Source organism: Pituophis catenifer, unplaced genomic scaffold (assembly GCF_029215685.1).
Source record: "Pituophis catenifer annectens isolate HBS135680 unplaced genomic scaffold, rPitCat1.0.hap2 SCAF_8, whole genome shotgun sequence".
NCBI classification, from domain to species: domain Eukaryota; kingdom Metazoa; phylum Chordata; class Lepidosauria; order Squamata; family Colubridae; genus Pituophis; species Pituophis catenifer.
In genome coordinates, this window is record NW_027256888.1 from 77,231,258 (window position 1) to 77,247,364 (window position 16,107).

The 16,107-nt window shown below is 45.6% G+C and overlaps 1 protein-coding gene across 1 annotated transcript in view; it reads right to left on the reverse strand.

Annotated features, from left to right (window-relative positions):
* Window positions 1–16,107, reverse strand: part of GC (GC vitamin D binding protein) — a 51,959-nt gene that overhangs the window by 6,576 nt on the left and 29,276 nt on the right. Inside the window, exons 4-9 of the mRNA XM_070949109.1 lie at window positions 15,289–15,500; window positions 12,710–12,842; window positions 10,825–10,919; window positions 7,736–7,865; window positions 3,741–3,943; window positions 1,867–1,999 (exon numbers count right to left, since the gene is read on the reverse strand). Of these exons, the coding sequence (XP_070805210.1) occupies window positions 1,867–1,999; window positions 3,741–3,943; window positions 7,736–7,865; window positions 10,825–10,919; window positions 12,710–12,842; window positions 15,289–15,500 (906 nt within the window). The remainder of the gene's footprint in view (window positions 1–1,866; window positions 2,000–3,740; window positions 3,944–7,735; window positions 7,866–10,824; window positions 10,920–12,709; window positions 12,843–15,288; window positions 15,501–16,107) is intronic.

Consider the following 16,107-nt stretch of genomic DNA (forward strand, 5'->3'; position numbering starts at 1 on the left):
CAGGTGTCCACTATTTGAGTGGACAGTCCGCTTTTTCCACATTATGTTCACTATTTTTTTTTGCACAAAATAGTGGACATTTTTTTTATTCAAAAGCTTTATGATGAAATGGTACGTAATCTAAAGCTGTACAGTCTAAGAGAATAAGGATAGGAGAATCGCGTTTTGTCTTTTTTTTCATAAGTTAGAATGAAAGAGCCAGCTCCGAGTTTACTGAAACTGTTCCAGTATTGTGCATCAATTCCGGTATCAAATGCAAACGTTGAACGAATTTTCAGCGTCATGGGAAATTTGTGGACTGACGAATGTAACCGACTGCTTATACATCAGTTCGAAGTGAACTTTCTATATTTTTTTAATATTTCTCAACGTTGTACTGAAATTAAAGAATTATTCCTTCAACACAAAGAATTGATCAAAGCTGCGCAGTCAAATAAAAAATGCACACGACAGCAAAGTAAAACGTAATTTAATATTTTACATATTATTATAATATATTTGATGTTTTGAATTTTAAGTAAAGTTTTGAAGTGATTATTTTAATACGTTTTAAAATGTTTGTAAGAAAATATATAATTTAATTGTAATTTTTTTTAATTTTTTTACTATTTAACCCCCCCCACCCCCTCACCCCGCTTGTCTGCTATTTTTTGGAAGCAGACCTGGCAACCCTATCTACAACCTCTTTGGCGAAGAGGTTGTAAAAAAAATGCTTTCAAAAGGCGCGGTGGGTGGAACCTCCCACAGCTGCCGCTACCGGTTTACCCAACCCGGATAGAACCAGCTGAATTTCACCTCTGTCTCTATTTCTATCTCTCTTTCTGTCTAGCTCTATTCTTTCCCTCCCTCTCTGTCTCTACATCTACATCTATATCAGTAGGAGAACCAGTGGCAGAACCAGAGGGTGGAGTTAAAAGAGGGATCAGCCTAGAACCATGATGGCGAACCTATGGCACACGTGCCACAGGTGACACGCGAAGCCATATTAGTGGGCATGCCAGCTCAGTTCTGGGGTGCATGCGCGCGCTGGCCAGTTGATTTTTGGGCCTTCTGGGCCCACCAGAAGTAGGGAAACAGGCTGTTTCCTGCCTCTGGAGGGCCTGGGGGGTGGGTGGGGAAGGCCCGTTTTTCTTTCTTACCTGGCTCCAGATCCTCTCTGTGTATCTGGGAACGGCGAAAACAGCCTTTCCCACTCCCTTGGAGGCTCTACGGAGGCTGAAAGGGCCCATTTCCCCACTCCTGGTGGGACAGGAAGTGACTTTTTTCCTGTCCCCAGCCTCCAGAGACTCCTAGAGAGGCTCCTAGAGACTCCTAGAGAGGCTCCTAGAGACTCCTAGAGAGGTTCTGGAGGCTGGGGACAGCAAAAAATGTCACTTCCTGTCCCACTGGGAGTGGGGAAATGGGCCCTTTCAGCCTCCGTAGGGCCTCCAAGGGAGTGGGAAAGGCTGTTTTCGCCATTCCCAGATACACAGAGAGGATTTGGAACCAGGTAAGAAAGAAAAACGGGCCTACCAGGCCGTCATGTGGCAGGAGCGGGAGGGGGGGGAGGGGGGGAGGGGGTTGCACACACATGCGTGTGGGCACGTGCGCGCGACCCTCCCCCCGCCCCCCCCCCTCTCCTGGCACGTGATGGCAAAAAGGTTAGCCATTACTGGCCTAGAATCCCTACACAGTCATAAGAAAACTAAGTCCAATCTCCTCTGAATTCCTTTGACCTTTATTTAACTCCAAGCAGGTGCTGACCAATAGTTGAGAAGATTCCTGTGGACAGGCTGTTTAGCGATAAATCAGTTTATTTGGACCTTCTTCACACAGGGACCTGATCTTTTGTGCCTGACTTCATCTCAGGAGATTCTGAATTGTTACCTTCTCCGCGAAACATGCTTTGGGGTCTGGTAGGCCACAGCAATCACTCGTGGCAGTTTGGCTGGCAGAATATAAGGTAATGAGAAGAGCCTCTGGAGCACGGGTGTATAACCGGGCCACGTCATAAATATTACTGCAAAAGGAAAAAAAAAGAAAAGTATGGCAGAAAAGTGGAACTTTTGTGTCCATTGCGGCCCTGAGCTCTACAACATCAACAATAACACAACCTCTTTAGGAGAGATGGACGGCGTACGATTCTAATACAGGTAGTCCTCAACTGATGGCTATCTCTGAGCCCAAAGTTTATGTTGCTAAGTGAGACGGTGGTTAAGTGAAATTAGTCCCCTTTTTCAACCTTTCTTGCCACAGTTGTCCAGTGAATCACTTAGTAACACGGTTGCTAAGTGAATCTGGCTTCCCAGATTCCCAGTTGGCCACACCCACCCAGATGGCCACGCCCACCCAGCCCCCCGAGGTCAACCACGGTCCAGCCCTGATGCGGCCCTCAATGAAATTGAGTTGGACACCCCTGCCATAGATGTTTGGATCACAGACTGTCTTGCTTTCTCTGGATTTCATTCCTCTGGATTCACCTTATCAAAACTATTGGCCTTTGGATCGTTGGGAATACTGACAAATATTGATCCCTCTGGATAACGTTGCCTTAGATCAAAGAGATGTAGTGATGAGCTTAGAGACCCCGTGTTAGGAAATGACCTAACTTGTTGAGTTGGCAATATATAAACCCTCAATATAGCTTTAAGACTGTATTGCTGTATTGCATCATACTGTGTCCTGATTGGTTAGCCCTGTAGCCAATGTCCTTAAGAGGGAGCTTGAAACATGGTTTGTTTCTCTCTTTGCTGACCATTATTGCTCGCTGCTGATCATTATTGCTTTTTGCTGTGTTTGCTACTGTTTGCAACTGTTTATTGTGTATGACTACGACAACTGGTAAGAAGACTTTGTTATTGGAATATCCCTGGTATATTGTTTTACTATCTACTGCTTTATCTGTGTATGACCTGGACTGTTTATTGGACTGTGCCTTATTACTATTTCCTAAAAGTAAACACAACTCAGTGTATCTGTGTGTTGGCTGTGTTTGTTCACAACTGCTCTCAATCGCTTTCATGTGCACACCCTTGCTACTCAAGGGTTTCTCTGCAAATTCCCACCCAGTTTGGTCTCAATCCCGGCCTGAGTGACCTTAGCCCAGGTACTCTCCTTCATCCCAACATACTTCACACAATTGATGTTGGGCAGTGGTGGAAATCAAATAATTTAATAACTGGTTCTCTGCCCTAATGACTGGCTGGGTGGGCGTGGCCATGGTGGGCATGGCCAGGGGGTGTGACAGACAGCACTCGGCCTCCTGCACCTCCCAGGGAGTGAAAACAGGGTGCGGAGGGGGAACGCTGCACCCCTGCCCCCCGTTTTGGATCTAGTAGGTCTCCCTGCAGCCTCCTGGGAGCAAAAACAGGCCACGGGGGGGGGGGGTTGTCGCACCGCACCCCCATGTCCCATTTTGGGCCTAGTAGGTCTCCCTGCATTTACCCAGGAGCCAAAATGGGGCACGCAGGGACTCCTGGAAGGGGTGGGGACAGCCAGCAATTTAACTACCGTTTCACACGAACTGGCCCGAACCGGATGAATCCCACCACTGATGTTGGGGAAAGAAGTGAAGAAGGGGAACTATGTATGTTCTCCTGAGCTCCTGAAGGGAAGGCAGGGTATGAGTCTATAAAAATAAAGACATTTCTGGGTTCTAGAGCGAGTGACCTTCTTTCTCAAATCCCTATGAAACGGTTGGAAAGCACTGCATGCAAATCCTGCCCCTAGAGAAGGAGAAAAATGGCTCCAAATCCTCTTACCGAAATATGTCTAGTTCGCCATCTTCTCCGCAGGCACCTTTGTCAACCGAACTGGGAGCCTGAGGGACCTGGGAATGCTTATCCCACGGGAGCGAGTAAATGCACAAGTATTTTCCCACGTCATCTTTAGAACTGCAACAGGTTCTGAGTCTTTCATTCCCGCCACAGGCAGTATTGCAGATGTGGGCGATGTGAAGTTTGAGCTGGAAGACAGGAGGGCATTGCCTTTGCAATACAATACACACAACAGGACTGATAGCATTTGACCGAAGAGTTCATGGCTTCCTTGGAAAGGACGTCAACCTTCTCCTTTTGATTTTTTTTTAAAAATAAAAATACAGGTTGCCCTTGAGTTACGATCACAATAGAGCCCAAAATTTCTGCTGGGAAGTGAGAAGATCCCAATTCAGGTAGTCCTTGACTTATAGCCATTTTTTTAAAGTGACTGACAGTATAACAGCATTGAAAAAGAGACTTGTCAGTATATTCATGAACTGGAATAGGCATAGCAACAGGTCAGCCAATGGGGGACTGTTTGGTAACTGAAACATAGTATTTGTTGTATGGGGCCATAAGAGACAGTTTGGAGCCTGGGCGTGGCTTAACTGTTCTGTATATAAGCTTGAGAGCACTAGCTTCTCCCTCCTCCATTTTGCTTCCTCCATTTTGTGCTTCCATTTTGTGCTGCGTTCGTACACGCTATTTCTCCTCTTTACCACGTTGGAAAAACCACAATGGGTATTGCATAGTTGCCTTATGTGTTATATATATATAAAGAAGTTTTGAATCCTGCTGAATTGTCTGATTGTGTGTGCTGCAACAAACTCTGACATGACTTATGACCGTTTTTTTTTTTACACTTATGTAAAACCATGATGTGGTTTTTCAGAAGGCAACTGGACTTCCTTGTTTTTCCTTTTGAAGACATTTTGCTTCTCATCCAAGAAGCTTCTTCAGCTCTGACAGGATAGTGGAGAATGCAAAGACAGTGAGAATAATCAACCAATGGAACAGAAGTTGCCTTTGGAAGTTGTGGGAGCTTCATCACTTGAGACTTTCAAGAAAAGATTGGACTGCCATTCGTCAGAAATAGTGTAGGGCAGTGATGGCTAACCTTTTTGCCATCGTGTGCCAAATGTGGGGGGAGCACAGGGGGATTGCGTGTGTGCGTGCCCACACCCATAATTCTATGTGCCCCGCCCCCGCGCATGTGTGTGTGACACCCCCCCGCGCTTCCCTTGCTTTTGGCATGTGATGGCATGACAGGCCCGTAGGCCCATTTTTCACCCTCCCCAGGCTCCAGAGCCTTTCTAGGAACCTGGGGAGGGCGAAAATGGCCTTCCCCACCCTCCCTGGAGCCCCTCCAAAGGCCGGAAATGGCCTGTTTGCCGACTGCCAGTGGGCCCAGAAGGCCCGAAAATCAGCTGGCTGATGGATGCATGTGTGCCAGAGCTGAGCTCATGTGCCCAACGATATGGCTCTGTGTGCCACCTGTGGCATGCATGCTATAGGTTCGCCATCACAGGTGTAGGGTCTCCTGTTTGAGTGGGGGGTTGGACTAGATGATCTATAAGGTCCCTTCCAACTCTGTTAATCTGTATCTGATTTATATTCCTCGCAGACAGCTGGTCATTTGCATTTGAAGTGATCACCCTCTAAAAGGATGCAAATGACCAGCTGACTGCAAGGAATATAAATCCTTCCATTCCCCACTATCCTGTCAGAGCAGAAGAAGCTTCTTGGATGAGAAGTGAAACATCTTCAAAGAAAAACCAGAAACAATGTTGTTACTAATTTAACAACAACAGTGATTCACTTAACAACTGGGAAAAGAAAGGTCGTAAAACGGGGCAAAACTCAGCTTAACAAGTGTCTCACTTAACAGCAAAAATATTGGGGTCAGTTGTAGTCATAAGTCGAGGACTACCTATACTCTGATATCAATAGCAAAGGAGCACGGTGGCTCAAATGGTTGGAACGCTGGGCAGGAGGTTTAAGAAGCCCATGTTTGAAACCCGAGAGCTGCTGTAGGGCAGGGTTGAGCTCCTGTCCTTCGCTCCAGCTCCTGCTGGGGACCTGAAAGGAACCCCAAATTGGCTTCCCCAGCACCTGGAAGTGCCTCAGTATTTCTGACCAGAAAGTCCAGTTGCCTCCTGAAAAAAAGCACCTTTGGGACAATCATGACCTGGATGACTGAGAATCTCTATGGACGTTATGTACAACCACATAAAAACTTATGTAAAACCATGTACACGATTGCAGCATCTTCATGATCTCGTGTGATCAACATTCAGATCAGGGGTGAAATCCAGCAGGTTCTGACAGGTTCTGGAGAACCGGTAGCAGAAATTTTGAGTAGTTTGGAGAACTGGCAAATACCACCTCTGGCTGGCCCAGAGTAGGGTGGGAATGGGGATTTTGCAATATCTTTCCCCCGGGAGTGGGGTGGGAATGGAGATTTTGCAGTATCCTTCCCTTGCCACACCCACCAAGCCATGCCCAGAGACCCGGTAGTTAAAAAGATTTGGATTTCACCACTGATTCAGATGCTTGGCAACTGGCATGTATTTATGATGGGGGTCATGTGATCCCGTTTTGTGACCTTCTGACAAGCAAAGTGAAGGGGGAAGCCAGATTCACTTAACAGCCGTGTTTCTAGCTTAACAACTGCAGTGGTTCACTTAACAACTCTGGCAACAAGGTTATAAAATGGGGCAAAACTCACTTAACAACTGTATCATCCCTTAGGTATAGAAACTTTGGGCTGAGTCATGGTCGTATGTCGAGGACTGTCGATAGCTTAGGGCATAGCAAGAGAATCGCACAGGATGACCAGGCCTTGATCATTGTAAGTTAGAACTTAGAGAAGATCTGACAAGATATGGTTAGTGAATTCTCCTGCCCCCATAATTATTCCTCCTCTTCATCACTTGTTCTTCCCCAGCTACGGACCCCAAAGAACGTAGCACACAAAAACTCTATACAAAGCTTATTTTACTCAAAATAACTTAGTCTTTATCATTCAAAGGCTGTTAATGAACTGTCTTAACAGCCTGCCGGAATTCTCAGATAAGGGAATCACAGTCTTACTAGAGTTGGCAGAAAGCCCAGAAGCAATTTTGCAGACGTGAAGGAGAGTGAACTAAAGTTGTTCCCTATAAATTGCTTCAGTCAGCGTTCCTCCTTAAATAGGCTAAGGGAGTGGCCAATCAGCCCCAAGCCTTACTCTTGAGGAGACCGCCTCCTGAGGAGCCACACCTGCCTTTTGGCAGCTCTGCGCACCCGTGCATTGAGAAGAGGCTCCTCCTCTTCCTCCTCTTCACTTAAAGGAGCTTCTGGAGCTTCTGAAGGCCCTGGCTGAATCCCCGCCTCTGGCACCACATCTTCTCCAGCCTCGTCACTGTCCGACTTGAGTGCCAGCAGCACAGACTGCTGACGCAGCACCACACTAGCCTCCTCGTTGTCGGAATCAGCTACAATCTGCACAGGCCGCTGACGGGCCACAACATCGCTGCCCTGCTGGAAGTCAAGTCCAGCAAAAGCTGGATCATCTAGTCCAGGGGTGGGATTCAGCCGGTTCGGGCCAGTTCAGGCTAACCGGTAGTTAAATTGCTGGCTAGCCCCGCCCCTACCTGCCCCACCCCTTCCAGAAGTCCCCATGTGTCCCATTTTGGTTCTGAGGTAAGTGCAGGGAGGCCTCCTATGACCAAAACAGGGTGCCCCCCAGGCCCGTTTTTGCTCCCAGGAGGCTTCAGGGAGGCCTCCTGGGCCCAAAATGGGGCACGGGTGGCGATAGACCCCCCCCCTCCCGCAGCCCGTTTTTGCTCCCAGGGGGGTGCAGGAGGCTGAGTGCTGCCTGTCACACCCCCTGGCCACGCCCACCATGGCCACGAGAACCGGTTGTTAAATTATTTGAATCCCACCACTGATTTCTAGTCGTACAAATTGTAGAAATAAGACTTAAGGGGATTTGCCTGCCTTTCCTGCTCACTCACCTCATTCTGGAAACAATTTTCTTCCAAACTATCGCAGCACTTGGAAAGAATTTCAGATATTTCTCCAGCGAGGTTTCTGGCATTCTCAAAGGACAGGCTTGGAGTCTGCTGGGTGAATTTTATTAAGTAGCTAGAGAGCATTAGGGAAGAGAAGAAGAAGAAAAAAAATGAGAATTTAGCCAACCAAGAGTTGAATTAGCCACTTAAAAATGTCTGGCTTTCCTAAGCATTTTTGATACTGTAGAATAGAGGTGTCACAACCTTGGCAATTTTAAGACCTGTTGGACTTCAACTCCCAGAATTCAGTTCTCAGAATTCCCCAAGGCTGGCTGGGGAATTCTGGGAGTTGAAGTCCAACGGATCTTAAAGTTGCCAAAGTCGGACATCTCTGCAGTAGAGCGTAGTGGTAGCTATTTGTAATTCTCTTCACTGGTGTTGGCAACCTTAAGACCTGTTGGACTTCAACTCCCAGAATTCAGTTCTCAGAATTCCCCCAAGGCTGGCTGGGGAATTCTGGGAGTTGAAGTCCAATAGATCTTAAAGTTGCCAAAGTCGGACATCTCTGCAGTAGAGCGTAGTGGTAGCTATTTGTAATTCTCTTCACTGGTGTTGTGGCTGTCGAATTGATATGATATTTAGGCTGCTAGGCGATGAATTGGAAGTCAATACTGAGAAAAGCAAAGCAAGTAATTCTTGAATTCTGACAGACCTTTGAGCATTATCTGACAATTTGATCTGCTAAAATGGAATTTTCCCTTCCCCAATATGATTGTTCCAGTTGGTCTGTCCTCTAACTCAGAAAGTCATTCAGCTATGTCCGTGATGGCGAACCTATGGCACGCATGCCAGAGGTGGCACGCAGCGCCCTCTCTGATGGCACGCGAGCCATCGTCCCAGTTCAGGTCCACTGTGCATGCACACGCGCCTCCTGCCAACCAGCTGGTCTTCGGGTCTCTGCCGTGCATGAGCAGGGAGTGGGGTGCGTATGGGGGGGGGGTGCATGCATGACCGGGGGCTGGGGTGCATGCACGAGCAAGGGGCCATGCACGCATGCACAGGGATATTTGGGGGGGGGGGCATGTGTGCATGCACATAGGGCTGGCCACTTGCGGGGGCATACGCAAAAGCGTGGAGGCCAGGGTGCATGCGCAGGGGACTAAGGCACATGGACAGGGACCACACATGCATTGCATTTTGGGGGTTGGGGCGGGCACACACCAGAGGTGAAATGCTCCCGGTTCAGACCGGATCGCCCGATCCGGTAGCGATGGTGGGTGGTTCGGAGAAGCGGTAGCAAAAATCCCTGCCTACCCCCCATGCCCAGCTGAGCTGCACAATCATCAGAGGCGCTTTTTTTTTTACTATTAAAAGCTTTTTTACTATTAAAATTTTTTTCTACAACCTCTTCGGCCGAAAAAATGCTTTTAAAAGTAAAAAAAAAAAAGCCTCTGATGATCGTGCGGCTCAGCTGGGATCGTCAAAGGCTTTTAAAAGCATTTTTTTCTACAACCTTTTCAGAGGTTGTAGAAAAAATGCTTTTAAAAGCCTCTGATGATCCCAGCTGAGTTGCCTGATCGGCAGAGGCTTTTTTTTCTTTTAAAAGCCTCTGACGATCCAAGCTGAGTTGCCTGATCGTCAGAGGCATTTAAAAGAAAAAAAGCCTCTGCCGATCAGGCAACTCAGCTGGGATCGTCAGTAAAAATTTTTTTTTAAAAAATGGCCATGCCCACCCAGTCACATTACCCTCCCCAAGCCATGCCCACAGAACCAGTAGTAACAAATTTTAGATTTCACCACTGGCACACACGCATTCGTAGGCGTGCACACGTGCTTTGGACACTTGGTCCGGAAAAGGTAAGCCATCACTTCTCCTATGTGATTGCTCCTGGCGATCCCTTTCGTAGGGTTGCTTGCTAACTCGATTTAACCTTGTTTTTGGGGGGCATGTAACCATGTTTCCAAGCAAAACATTGGATTGTAGGTCTGTAGAGTGTCATTTCTTTTCTTTTTTCTCTTTAAATAATCAGTGGAACGGGTTTCCTTGAGAAGTTGTGAGTGCTCCAGCACTGGAGATTTTTAAGAAGCCATTTATCCGGAATGATACAGGATCTCCTACTTGTGCACATGGTTGGATTAGAAGTCATCTCCCCCCAAGGTCCCTTTCAAATCCCTTATTCTGTTATTTTGAGGTGGAGGAGATAGAAGAGATGGAAAAGATGGAGGGGATGGAGGAAATGGAGAAGATGGAGGAGGAGGGGAAGGAGGAGGAGAAGGAGGAAGAGGAGAAAGAGAAGAGGGAGGAAAAGGAAAAGGAGAAAAAGGAGAAGGGGAAAGAGGAACGGAGGAGGAGAAGGAGAAAGAGGAGAAGGGGAAAGAGGAATGGAGGAGGAGAAAGAAGAGGATATGGAGGAGAAGGAGAAGGAGAATAAGGAGGAGAAAGAGGAGTTGAGGAGGAGAAAGAAGAGAGATGGAGGAGGAGAAAGAAGAGATGGAGGAGAAGGAGAAGGAGAAAAAGGAGAAGGAGAAAGAGGAGATGGAGGAGGAAGAGAAGGAGAAAAAGGAGAAGGAGAAAGAGGAATGGAGGAGGAGGAGAAAAAGGAGAAGGAGAAAGAGGAGATGGAGGAGGAAGAGAAGGAGAAAAAAGAGAAGGAGAAAGAGAAAGAGGAATGGAGGAGAAGGAGAAAAAGGAGAAGGAGACAGAGGAATGGAGGAGGAGAAGGAGAAGGAGAAAGAGAAGGAGAAAGAGGAGATGGAGAAGGAGAAAGGAGATGGAGAAGGCAAAAGAGAAAAAGGAGAAGGTGAAAGAGAAGAAAGAAAAAAAAATGGTGTTTTCAGTGCAATGCCATACTCTATTGTATAGAAATTGAAAGATTCCTGGAGAAAAAATCTGTATCTATGGGGTCACTAAGAGTCAATATCACCTTGGTGGCACATAATCAAAATGGAAAGATGCGTATATACAGTATAGAGACGGTAACCAGCTGAATCTCCCACGGCTCAGTTGTGAATTTCATGCGATAATGCGAAAACATTATCCTCCTGACCTGGCATAGGTGCATGAGACAAAAGGATTTTTTCCCCCACTCTACCTGACTGTGGTTTTATTTTTCCCAAGCAAGGCATAGAGTGCGCAGGCTTTGTTTGATAGATGGGTAAAGGCTTGGGCAGGCTTGTGTTGTAACCTCTGCAAAGGAAAAGGAATGGAAAATGGTTGGGTAGAGATCACACAGGTACTTTATATGGGCAATCGCTCCCCTCAAAATCAACAGAGCATCATCTAAGCTGGTAGGACAACAATACATGTTCACTCCATTTAACAGACATGGATTTTGATCTGGGACGGCTGATGGAAGGCACAGAGCTGAGTGACCATTAGCAGATCTGGGAGACTTTCTTAAAACATTGTCTAAAACCTTGGAAATAATGCATTCAGTGGACAGAATAAAAAAAAAAAACATCCCTTTTTATGGCCCGGTAATTCCTTAATTTGGGATCGAGTTGGGGTGACTGGATGAAGCTGAGCATTTACTGGCTGGATGCCCTTCCTGATGCCACATAGAGTTTGCTGCAGATATTTTTTCTTTGCACCCAGAGAGAGAGAGAGAGAGAAACATCTGCCGCTATTTAGGATTGAACTCTCAACCTTCCAAGAGGGAGGCGAATATGCTGCTGAACTTTTATCATCTATATCTATACCTGTATCCGTATTCCCATCCATCCATCCATCCATCCATCCATCCATCCATCCATCCATCCATGTCTGTCTGTCTCTCTCTCTCTCTCTCTCTCTCAATCATCTATCTCTCTATCATCTCTCTGTCTGTCTATATCTATCTATCTATCTATCTATCTATCTATCTATCTATCTATCTATCTATCATCTATCTCTATCTATCTCTATCTTTATCTACTATCTATCATCTATCTATCTATATCTATCTATCTCTCTTTATCTACTATCTATCTTTCATCTATCTTTATCATCTATTTATCATATCTATCTATCTATCTCTATCTATCTATCTATCTATCAATCATCTATCTCTATCATCTATTTATCATCTATATCTATCTATCTATATCTACCTATCTATCTATCTATCTATCTATCTATCTATCTATCTATCATCTATCTCTATCTATCTATCTCTATCTTTATCTACTATCTATCATCTATCTATCTATATCTCTCTTTATCTACTATCTATCTTTCATCTATCTTTATCATCTATTTATCATATCTATCTATCTATCTATCTATCTATCTATCTATCTATCTATCTATCTATCATCTATCTCTATCATCTATTTATCATATCTATCTATCTATCTATCTATCTATCTATCTATCTATCATCTAACTCTCTATCATCTATATCTTTATCTACTATCTGTCTGTCTGTCTGTCTATAGTTATCTATCTATCTATCATCTATCTATCATCTATCTATCTATATCTATCTATCTATCTATCTATCCATCCATCCATCCATCCATCCATCCATCCATCCATCCATCCATCTAATCTATCCATCCATCCATCCATCTAATCCATCCATCCATCCATCCATCCATCCATCCATCCATCCATCCAATCTATCCATCCATCCATCCATCCATCCATCCATCCATCCATCCATCCATCCATCCATCCATCCATCCATCCATCCATCCATCCATCTATCTATCTATCTATCTATCTATCTATCTATCTATCTATCTATCTATCGAGATAGATAGCTTGGAAATTTAAACCTTTGCTTTGCTCTGCCTTAAAAATATTCTGTTGTTTGGGTCAATTTTGATCAGCTTGACGCTCTTGGGCAAATGATCACTTGAGCGTACATAAATAAATCATTTGGTGGGATGGAAATCTAATCATGGGCTTTCTAATGCAACGGGAGGCTGGAATGGAGGTGAGATGATTACAGTTTATTGGGCAGCTAATAAGAGCAGTGGGAAGAATGCACCAACCTCTTTCAAGAAGCAGATGTTATTTTGTGTGTTGGCACAGCAGGTTCTCACGGTGGATAAATAATTTCTTGTAGAGTTCAGCAAGATTGGCAGAGGAGCGTAGCTGTAATCACTGGAATACTCGACCAGAAACCTAGAAGACAGGTGAGAAAAAAAGAACATAGAGGCGTAGCATGGAAGACTAGTTGAGTAAATACAGGCAAGTCCTCGACTTACGACCACAATTGAGTGCAAAATTTCTGTTGCTAAGGGGACTATTTACTAAGTGAGTTTTGCTCCATTTTACAATCTTTCTTGCCACCGTTATTCAGTGAATTACTGCAGTGGTTGTTAGCAACATGGTTGTAAAGTGAATCTGGCTTCCTCGAATAAATAGAAATGTGTAGAAAGTCAGTATCCATCCACCTTCCTAGAGGATGAAATATTTTGGGCGATATTAAAAAAAGGCAGGATAGAATATTTTCCCTAAAGGAGAAATGGGGAAATACCTTAAGGGAGGCAGAAACCAGCCTCAGTCTCCCTGCCCCAAGCAGAAACTGAGGAGGCCAACTTTTAGAAATGCAGATTTGGTGATCCATTCAGAAAGACTGGATCAGACCGAAACTCCAGATAAGCAACAAGCCAAATGTGGACAAGATTAGCTCAGAAAAACACCTACAATTTGCAATTCCCCTTTTGCTTATAGAGCCAGACATGACCCCTACATGACCGCCTAGGAATCCAGAAGGTATAAAACCCACCCACTCTCAATTCCATTTGGTCAGATGTCCCAGAACTGCATGCTGTGTGTGTGTGTGTTGGTTCCGTTCACCAAAAACCAGAATCTTTCTTTCCAATCAGCCTCCATTTTATTCCCGGCTTGGACCTGGACCTAAATTTTTCTTCCAACAAATGAAATCTTGGCAGCCGTGATGAAAGGAGAAGTATTTATTCCCAAAAGCAAAGAGTTTTGCCTTTAGAGGTAGCTGCAGAGAAAATGGGTACAGAGACACTGTTTATAGGGAAGCTTGCCCTGGGTGTGCAAGTGTGTACGTGCTGATTTTAGAGTGAAACGTGAGAGGTGTGAATGTGTGTACTAGAGGTGGGTTTCAGCAGGTTCTGACCAGTTCTGGAGAACCAGTAGCAGAAATTTTGAGTAGTTTGGAGAACTGGTAGTAGAAATTCTGACTGGCCCTGCCCCATTTATTCTCTGCCTCCCAAGTCCCAGCTGATCGGGAGGAAATGGGGATTTTGCAGTAACCTTCCCCTGGATTGGTGAGGGAATGGAGATTTTACAGTATCCTTCCCATGCCACTCCCATCAAACCACAGCCACAGAACTGGTAGTAAAAAGTTTTGAAACCCACCACTGGTGTGTACGCAGGGGTGGGCTTCAAAAATTTTAGCAAGGGGTTCTCTGCCGGTTGCTGAGTGGGCGTGGCCATGGTGGGCGTGGCCTAGTTGGCCTCCTGCACCATGGGGGGGCGTTTTTCCCTTCCCAGGCTTGGGAGGTTTTTCTTGAGCCTCCGGGAAGGCGAAAATGGCCTCCCCAGACTCTGGAGGCCCTCTAGAGGCCGGAAACATTTCCGAACTTCTGATGGGCCCATTTTTCGCCCTCCCTGAGCCTTCACGTATGCCCTGCTCTTACCTGAATCCAAAACGGGCCTCATGGGGACTGCTGGGAGGGGCGGGGTGGGCGGGGCCAGCCAGGAATGGGATTTGGGGGTTCTCTGAACTGCAGAGAATCTTAGCTAGAGGTTCTCCCGAACCCCTGCGGATCCCTAGCAACCCATCCCTGTGTGTACGTGCTGACCCTGGAGATAGGGTTGATTAAATCAAGCGATATGGATTGAGTCTTTTCATTTGAACGGTGAGTGATATAATTATATTTACATTGTGTTAATTGAAGGTTGTGTGTTTGTTTCAGTGTGTGTTTACAATCTGAAATAAGCATTTAGTTATTTTTTTTTTTATGTTTGCTATGAGTTTAAAGGATGTCGAAGGCTGTTTTTGGGAGACCTGGATTAGTTAACATATAACTCTCTAAACAGTATTTCCAACATAGTTATATACATTTATACATTCTTCTCACAGTACGAATGGGGATAATCAAGCCACACCTTCAGATTACATGAAGAAATGGGAAAACTTCCTTGGTTCTGGAACTAATTTGCAACATGTGCAGAAATTTGTCTATAGAGATTCTCAGTCATTTAGTTCATGCTTGTCCCGAAGGTGCTTTTTCAAAAGACAACTGAAACTTCCTTTGTTTTTCCTTGAAGACATTTCACTTCTCATCCATGAAGTTTCTTCAGTTCTGACTGAATGGTGGAGAATGGCAGCTGACCGTAAGGACATAGATAAACCTCCAAGTGGCCTCAACGACTCTCAGAAAGAGTACCAAGGACCAGATGACTGCAAGGAGTGTAAATCCTTCCATTCTCCACCATTCCGTCAGAACCGAAGAAGCTTCCTGGATAAGAAGTGAGATGTCTTCAAGGAAAAACAAAGGAAGTCCAGTTACCTCTTGAAAAATCACCTTTGGGACATGTGCAGAAATTCACCACACAATGAAGATGGTTGACGCTTTCTGCATCTCACCTCTCTTCAAATCCCCGAGGGTCCTTCTTGAAGGCGTCACATATTTCCTCGTTGGATGGCTCCAGGTAGGTTGGGAACTCCTTAGAGGGGTGTTTCAAGGCTGCCAGGCAGAGCTTTCGAGCAAGACCTTGTTCAGTGCAGCATCCAGCTATCCCTGGGTGTCTTGGGAAAGGAGCATCTGGGCGGCAGGATTTTTCGGAGAAAGCAGTAGACTTTGGTGGAGGGTGTGTGTGAGGATTGGTGGGAAAGTAAAAGATAGAAGAGAAGGGGCAGAGAAAAGGATGTGTGTTATTACTCTCATCCAATTTTGAGGCACCCTTGGTGCTCTTTGAGCTTGGTTGTTCTCTTGCAGATGTTTCATGGCTCAACTAGGTATCATCATCAGTGGTAGAAGGGAGTGAAGTTTGCATGTATATGAACAGAGAGCAAACTCCACTCCCATCTAGCATTAATCGTATTATCTAATTTGAGTAACGAAACATTTGCAAGAAAACAACCAAGCTCAGAGAGCACCAAGGACCCCACAGTCATCCTTTCCTCTTCGTCCTCCTTCTCCTCATCCTCCTCGTCTTCGTCCTCCTCCTCCCTTTCTCATTCTCCACCCATAAACCCCATTCCCTTCCAGCACTGTTGATGTTAGGTAGTTAGGTACCCTAGTTGGGTAATGAAATGTCTGCATGAAAACAGCCAAGCTCAGAGAGAACCAAGGACCCCACAATCCTCGTCCTCGTCCTCGTCCTCCTCGTCCTCCGGTCCTCCTCCTCCTCCTCCCTTTCTCATTCTCCACCCATAAACCCCATTCCCTTCCAGCACTGTTGA